Below are 8286 nucleotides of genomic sequence, written 5' to 3'. Positions count from 1 at the left end.
TGTTACTTGAAAATAGAGATGTACCTATAATTTCATTCCTCTAAAGGCTCTTATTGAAACAACATTTTTGTGTTGTTGGCTGAAGGTAGAGAATTTCATTCCTCTGAAGCCTAAAAACATGACTTATTCAAACAACAATGATAAGAAAATTCTGTTGTCTGAATGAGTTGGACCGAAATTTTAGAAATCTCCCTCCCAATTGATTAAGGTATTTCCCTCTAAAAATTGGTCAAAACCCTAGTTGAGTCAAAGAGTGGTAAGCATAAGACAACGTGATTGTGTTGTCTGATTACATGTGGGTGTCAACTCATTTAACTTCTGTTTTTTAATTTTTGTCTAAGGCAAAATTGCCTTCTGCCTTTCATTTGTGTAAGCCCGACCTCATTCACGTCTCTCAAGTCTGCCTTTTTCTCTCAAGTTTCTCAGCTCAACTGATCTCAAACTGGGCATCTCTCAAGTCTCTATCGAAACTGCGGCCAGCGACCACAGCGCATCCACGACCGATTATTGGACCCTAATCTCAAATTCAGCAGCAGATCGAGGTGCGTTTGAAGAAAACGCTAATTTCAGTAGCGGCGGTGCACTTGAAGAAAACCATGATAGCCCATCTAACAATCGTCTGAGAAGAACCCATTGAAGGAAGTAGAGGACGAGTTGATCTAGAGGAAGATCCGACAGATACTAGATCCAAAATTTGGGGGATTAATTTGAAGAAGAAGAAGAAATTGGGGCCGATTTTCCAGAAGGCTTGAAGTTGAAATCGAAGTTGATCAACGCGTAAGTACTCTTTCATCGTCACTCCGTATTTCCTTAAACATCAACATCATCCTTCCTTTTGGGGTTTTTGCAGGGTTGCAAAGTTTGGTGCCTTGGTGGGAAATGTGGACGTGCACCCCTGTCTGCTAGTTGTTTCATTCACTACGGCCTCAGATTCTTCTGCTCAAGGTAAGATTATGCTCAGACTTCTTCTGGGTTTTGAGTCATCTTTGATTATGATTATTGGGTTGAATTGGTTTGCCAAATTTTCACGGAAAGTTTGTTTCTTTTTGGAATCGGGATTTCGGGTTTTACTGGGTTGGATGAGTTTTTGATGGTAGCTGCGTCTTTGTATTATTTTTCAGATTGATGATTGTTTTCAAATTTCAATTATCTTCCCTGTGATGGTATTATGATGTTCGGCAATATATAGATTGATTGTGAAGCTATAGATTCTCACCTTGCATATATTTGAATTTGAATATTAATTCCAAGAGGTGGGCTGATCATGATCTAGATAAATCAACACCTTTGTAAACATTCACAGTAGCCGACAAGAAAAGAAGCTTTATGAGGTGCCGACATAGAAAAGAAAAAAAAAAAAAAAAAAGCTTGGCGGTGGTTTTCTAATCAAGTTTGAAAGCTTGGTGATGATATGCTCCCTAAGGAATCAATTCCCACTAAGTTTTCGTAATCTGTATGTGTCATATATAGGCAGTTAGTTATTCCATTCTAATGAGAAAATGTTTGATTCACCATTGCATTCCAACCTCTTTTATGCCACCTCTATGGACGATTTGTAGAAGCCAACTTTCTGCATAGTTGTAGGCATCAAGACCCATTCTTTTATTCTCCTACTGTGGTAAGTATATGGGACTCATAGGCATCTTGTCATTGTTACTAGGTTTCAATATTCCCCATATTTTTTCATGATCAAATACTAAGGTCGTGTAACTACCAATGTTTTCTTGCATGTTCAAAGTAGCAACTCTGGCAGCTCACTGTTAAATATCAATGTGAAGAATAAAGTGAACAATTGCATTGTCTTTGTAGTTTTAATCTAATCAAACAAAGGCACTTAAGTGATCAGATCGAATCTTTTGTAGGTATAATGGTGCAGAAGGCCTCCACACGAAAGTGACCGAGTTTGTCAGGGACAAAGAATGTGTTATATGTGGCCCAGGTGTGCTTATTGAGCTGGACACCTCAGTTACTTTGCAAAAGGTATTTTCAATTTCCTATGGTTTTATTGGATTTCTGTGAATCATGAATAGTAAGTGAAGAAAGTTCTTGATTAAGATTACTTACTGGTATAGATAAAGTCTTCTATAAATCATGCTAGAGTCCGTGTTGTAGTGTTCCTAAGATCAATTGAAGTGTTTGCTTGTCTAATCCTTGTTTAATTGAACTTGTGTATCAACAGTTCATTGAGCTACTTGAAGAACACCCTAAATTGCTATGGCTTATTCTCAAAAAAAAAAAAAAAAAAAAAAAAATTAAGGGTATTAGACAAAATGGCAAGGTGGAGTGCAGTAATACCAAAAGCTTTGAAATAATTATCAAAAGCTTTGAATTCATGCAAGAATTTTGGCGTGGCTGGGACTTTGTTATTTGTCTTAGTGATCAATATCTCCTTCAATGTGGCATTATGATTTGTTTAGCTGCATTTAGTTTCATGCTTAATGGAATGGTCTCATTTTCGTTGCAAATGGAGTCCACCATAGTTTGTGTAAGGCCTTGATCAAAGCTAAGAGAAGCAATACACACAGAAAGCTTAAAATCATAATTCTAGTTATCATCATCTAGTAAGCAAGTTGACTTGAAATTTTTTTCGTTCTTGACTTGTTCCCCTTTATAAATAATTGACTCAGTTATCAATACTAAAGTACTGTCTGCAAGAATTACCAATTAACAGCTGGAACTTTAAGCTGTTTCTATGGAAGGCAGAGTCGGATAGTTTTCACAATCTTCTCCCAGTTTTACCTTCAGTAGTTCATGTCCGTCTCCTAATATATTCCTTTTTCACAACTACTTGGCATTATTTTTCAGAAAAGCTCTATCTTTTTATATTTAGTATTTCTTACACACCTCAGGTTCTGTAATCACCATTTGAGTCGAATGACCATGCCACTGAAAAAATTCTTCCCTATTGTAAAATGTTTATAGAATTTGCTGTGTAACAACATTTTAATGTATGCCTGTTTGTGTTTATTGTGAGCTAGAATCTAGGTATAAACATTTCTGCTGGCCCCAATTATCTGTAGCCATTATAGCTAGAATCTAGGTATAAATCCTTTTGCTGGCCCCATTATGATCAGGCTCTGCTATATGTTGTATAGCAAACTAATAATCTTGGATTTGCATGAATTGTGTTGTTCATGTTCCTATCTTTGGTCTCGAGGAGATTCTAGCTATAATTATTTTTGTTTGAAATCTGTTGGCTCTTTAGCGTATTGGACAGAAAATTGTAGTGTGTCACTTTCTTGCTTGGAGTGTGCACCCCCAGTAAACTTGATCTGTGAGTTTTGTGAAAATTTGACAGAAATGAAGTGAGAAGCTGGTTTCCACTTTAATTGCTTTATTGTGCATATTTGCTACATAGCTGTACTGCTGAATCAATTTGCAACATTCTGATCATTTAGAAATTACAGAAATATAACTAGAATTATGAAAAACAAACAGCTTACTATACCCTACTTTACTTGATGATGTCGTTACACTTAGATTTGAGTCATTCATACACAGTAAAGAAGTCTCAACCTGAAATGTGATTGATTAAAACCGGTTTTTGGTGAATTAGTTACAGTCAAGAAATGTCAAGTCAGAGTTTAAACTCGCAATAGGTTCTGTGGACAACATAGTTGCTTTTGGAACCGTTGTTGAAGTTGATGTCGAGGCCACACAACAGACTATCCATGGTGTACCATTGGGAGAAAAAAATGTACGCCTCAGTCACTGAAGCGGTTGTTGCTAATGCTTTGCTACCATTTCCTATCAAAGATGAGATTGTGAGAGTTGCCGATGCGATTGGCACATGTGTTGCTTGCCTAGAAGCTTGGTTATACCCCCTGAAGTTGTTGACAAGGTAATATCTTTTGCTTCTATTTACCATAATTTAGACTCTTTGTTTTAAAGTTGATCATGATGACCTTCACAACATGCCATGTTATTGTTTACAAAACTAGGAGCAAGAAAACCGTAAAATTGTGAAAAAGAAAAGGACGGAAATGTATGAAGATTTTGATCATGATGACCTTGACAACCTGCCCCCCCAACTGCCATTACCACTAAAGGAGCTGTGCCACTGGGCCAATATATTCTCGAAGAATAGGGTCACCATCCACACCATTTATATTGTGAACCCCGTTGGGCCATTGGGCCAATATATTGTGAACCCCGCTGAAGAAGTTGTGCATTTCATGGATCCATTTAAGAGACGACTTATCACCGGTGAATGGAAAACTATTGTGGATAAGTAAGTAATATTAACCTTCAGTTTCGTAACAGTTCTAAAATCGTTGTTTTACTAACATTTTTATTGGAAATGTCAAGTGCTTTGATATTTTTTAAGTTCTATTTTCTGAAACTTTATTGTCGTCATCATGAATTTGCAGCTCAATCAAAATATACAATGCGCAAAAAACTAAGAAAGGCAGAAAAATAGTTACATGGAAAAATTGTGCGGTATGTTCTGAATTTGGCTAACTGGATGTGCAATTTCATTTAACTTAGAAACTGCTTAATGGTCATCCCACAACTTTTTGGCTGGTACTTGACATTTTTATATGTTGCAGGGCATTCCGGAGCAGCAAGGTGATAAAACCTGTGGGTTTTGGATTATGCATTACATGAAGTACATAGTGGAGGACAAGAACCAAGAGTGGAGTGCTAAGGTAATATATGTTAATGTATTTCAGTTCTTCAAAATGGCTTACATTCCAACTAATATTAACTTTCATATTTTCTATTGTTGCAGTACATGGGACAGAAAGGGAAGCAACATGTACACACAAAATGATATTGATAAGGTTCGGGCCGAGTGGGCACAATATGTTGCCCAATTTCAAGAAAGCTAGTGCCTAACTCTTTTTTGGACATGCATCACCTATATAACCCAGATTAGGAAGCTATAGGTATTAGTTTTTTGCTTTACATGCTCGATACTGTGATGTTTGTTGCGTTGCCTTTATCGATCATGTCTTTTGTTTCATGGATGGGGTTGTATTGAACTGATGCATAGCAGGTTGTGTAATATACTGAATGATTTGCCAGTTTGATGAAATGGCATTTTCTGGATTTCCAGATTACCTAATGATCCAGTTCGACGGGATCTTCTATTCTTGTTGGAGGGGAAATTACCAAACGTCTAGCTTTCCCTCACGCTCGGCGCCAATGAGTTTTTTTATTTAATTTGTGAGAAAAAAAGAAAACTATGCCTTCGCACTATATGAATATTAAGTAATAATAGCATGGCACTTCGAATTCGATATGAGAATTTTTTTTTTAAACCCTTAGATTACGTATCGAAAGAGTAGTATGAGATAAAAAGACATTTTCGATTTTAGCCAATCTATTAGGAGGCCTATTTCAGCGTCACAAACTTTTTTGTTTTTACAGCAGGGACTCTTAATCTTAACAATTTTTAGGTTATGAAAGAATATGAAAATAAATCTTGTTTTTTTATTTGAAAAAAAGAAGAAGAAACTTTGGGATTGCTAAATAACAGACGAAATAAATATATAAAGCAACGGAACCATCATAGTATTTTTATAGTATTTTTGAACTTCTACAAAAGGAAGGATGGTTATTGGATCATTTACCAACCCGAGTCTATCAGACCCTATCATTTATTTTATATTTCTTCGATGTAAGTAAGGTAAGGTAAAAAAAGTGAATTCCATTATAGAGCCGTATGCAATGCGCAAAAGATGCCTGTACGGTTGTTCAATTATATCTTTTTTATTATTCTTTATCTCCTCACTACTTTCATCATGCGAGATAGAAGAAACATTTTTTTTATGTTATATCATATATTATTAGGTAACGATCCATCAACCTGCTAGTTCTTTTTATGAGGCACAGACGGGAGAATTTGTCCTGGAAGCGGAAGAGCTGTTGAAGCTGCGCGAAACCATCACAAGGGTTTATGCACAAAGGACAGGCAAACCCCTATGGGTTGTATCTGAAGACATGGAAAGAGATGTTTTTATGTCAGCAATAGAAGCCCAAGCTCATGGAATTGTTGATCTTGTAGCGACTGAATAAAAAAGAAAAAGAACAAGGATTTCACATGAATTCGTGATTTGGTATTTTATCTTCTTACCGGATTTAATACTCTATTTATTAATTTCTTAATATAGAAATTGAAAATATAGAAAAAAAAAAAAGAATTAATTCTTTAGCATCCGGTTAAGATCGATCTAAACCAGCCCATTATATATATGATTCAACATGCCAACTATTAAACAACTTATTAGAAACACAAGACAGCCAATCAGAAATGTCACGAAATCCCCCGCTCCTGGAGGATGTCCTCAGCGACGAGGAACATGTACTAGGGTGTATGTGTGACTCGTTCAGACCATGGACTAGGACAAAAAAAAGAAAACAATTGATCCTGTATCACCGATCCGTACCAGTGAGTAGGATAGAATAGAATGGACGAACTCCATTGAATATTCAATATCTTAAAAAAATATCTATCCTTTGATTGGGGTATCAAATGTATGGTTCCCATTGGTGCAAATCCAATCACCTCAATTTTATTCCCCATTGATAGCAAATGGTATTCATTAAGCAGGGGAAATCTTATTTTAAAAAGTCAAAATTTTAGGCCTTATTCTTGCAAGAACGGACTAACAAGGTCAGCTACTCAGCAAATCTTCATAATTAAATACCGTTATTGTATAAATAGATCTCGTTGTGAAAGACCTAGTACTAGATAATTATGGGTAGAGCCAAAGGGTGTGAAAGTACTGTACAAGTTAACAATAACATTGATTAAATGAAGGAAGGGCTCCGGTGTGTAGAGAGGACCTCTGTAATACCCGTGACATTTTAAAAGTAAATTATTTATTAAATTGCTTGTAAATTGCTAATGCCAACTACATGTGGCAAATGAGGAGCCCTTGATATTTTTGCCGACATTAGAAAACCACATAAACAAATAGAATGGAATTAGAAGGATCAAGAAGGATGGAGAAATTTGAGGGGCTATTAGTTTTGTGTTGACACATAGCAAATGGGGAGAGACCCAGAGGCTTCGGGGAGAAAAAGAAAAAGAAGAGGAGGAGGATGGGGGAGGAGAGGGGATCTCTCTCAAACCCGGGGGGGGGGGGGGGGGGGGGGGGTGTTACATAGAGAAACATTATACAACGGGAACATAAAGTGATAAAACCAAAATCCCGTATAAAAATGATGTCTTCTTGCATTTCTTAAAGCAAAATCATCTAAAAAATGATGTCTTCTTGCATTTCTTAAAGCAAAATCATCAATTATCTTTTCATAGTCAACATTTGCCAACATATTTCTTTCAATGGTTAAAATAGTTAACCATTTAGCCTATCTTGAGTCATGTAGTTCGCAGATAAGATTTTAATAATTTTAATTTCAAAAAACTTCTTTCAGCTGATGCTACCGTCACCGGTATAGTCAATAAAATCCTGTAGGCAACCATAACACTTGGAAACATATCCATTTTCTATGCAAACTCCATAATTTAAATGGATGTCCAAGGCCTATCTGTTTCATATGCCTCATTCGGCAACATCTCCTGCAAAACCCTCACCACTTCTCAAAGCAGTTTCAAGATTCAAACAACAGCTTTTCAATTATGATCGAGACAGACTTGCAAATCTAACTTCACCTAATATTGAAAATTTAAAACCGATGAATGAGCAAGTTGTTAGAAATCACTTTGAATAATAATTGATAAACACTGGAGCATAGAATAATACTTGAAAATCTGAAATTGAGTAAACGTTGCAACCAATTTAAAGAAAAAATTTGTTGGGTTTCAAGATTTGGGACTTGAGAGAGAGAGACTTTTGCCGAAACTATTCTTTTCACTAGCTACTACGATGAAGTGAAGAAGAAAGAGGAGGAAGAGGAGAATCTGGAGAGATGAAAAAGAATGGTTGCGGGCTTGCGGCTAAGTGGAAAGAGATGGGAGTATATAAAGTACACTTAAATTATTAAAAAGAAAAAAAGAACAAAGAAAGAGAAAGGGATTAAAAAGATATTATAGGAGTGTATAGGGTAGGTTTTGTATTTTATTAGAGAAAAAGATTTTATATAGTATAAAGTATAATTAAAAAGAAAAAGAGAACAAAGAAAGAGAAAAAGATGGGGTAGTGCGGTGGTGGCAGAGAGACATAGAGAAATGGGAGTGAGGGAGTCCATAGGGCATAGGGTAGGGTTTTGACCGTTTTGTATTTTATAATAAAAAATTTATTAGAGAAAACTATAGTATAGAGAAATGGCATGGGAGAGAAATCCGGTGCCCCTATCAATCTTGGGCCCTGGGCTGTC

General features: G+C 36.1%; 1 protein-coding gene across 6 annotated transcripts; it reads left to right on the top strand.

The window, feature by feature from the left end:
- Window positions 1–330: 330 nt before the first annotated feature.
- LOC112169297 lies at window positions 331–6119 on the top strand. Of its 6 annotated transcripts, none has more exons than XM_024306318.2 (8): window positions 331–777; window positions 851–945; window positions 1863–1980; window positions 3557–3841; window positions 3942–4231; window positions 4371–4440; window positions 4551–4649; window positions 4733–6119. In XM_024306318.2, the coding sequence occupies exons 4-8, from the start codon at window positions 3791–3793 to the stop codon at window positions 4772–4774; spliced, it is 552 nt and encodes a 183-aa protein (XP_024162086.1). In that variant the 5' UTR covers window positions 331–777; window positions 851–945; window positions 1863–1980; window positions 3557–3790; the 3' UTR covers window positions 4775–6119. The 6 variants fall into 6 exon arrangements, with proteins under 6 accessions (XP_024162086.1, XP_040364598.1, XP_040364596.1 ...); XM_040508664.1 differs by having other exon boundaries at window positions 1847–1980; XM_040508662.1 differs by having other exon boundaries at window positions 331–945; window positions 3563–3841.
- The last annotated feature ends 2167 nt before the right edge of the window (window positions 6120–8286 follow it).

The sequence above is a fragment of the Rosa chinensis genome, chromosome 6 (genome assembly GCF_002994745.2).
Source record: "Rosa chinensis cultivar Old Blush chromosome 6, RchiOBHm-V2, whole genome shotgun sequence".
Classification (NCBI taxonomy): domain Eukaryota; kingdom Viridiplantae; phylum Streptophyta; class Magnoliopsida; order Rosales; family Rosaceae; genus Rosa; species Rosa chinensis.
Note: the sequence above shows the minus strand (reverse complement) of the source record. Positions and strands in the feature narration are given on the sequence as shown.

Excerpts from the sequence above, each read along its gene's own strand:
- LOC112169297 (XM_024306318.2), top strand. The coding sequence starts at position 3,791 with ATGTGTTGCTTGCCTAGAAGCTTGGTTATACCCCCTGAAGTTGTTGAC. Across the intron at positions 3,842-3,941 it reads CCCCTGAAGTTGTTGACAAG|GAGCAAGAAAACCGTAAAAT; the intron begins GTAATATCTTTT and ends TTACAAAACTAG. Across the intron at positions 4,650-4,732 it reads ACCAAGAGTGGAGTGCTAAG|TACATGGGACAGAAAGGGAA; the intron begins GTAATATATGTT and ends CTATTGTTGCAG.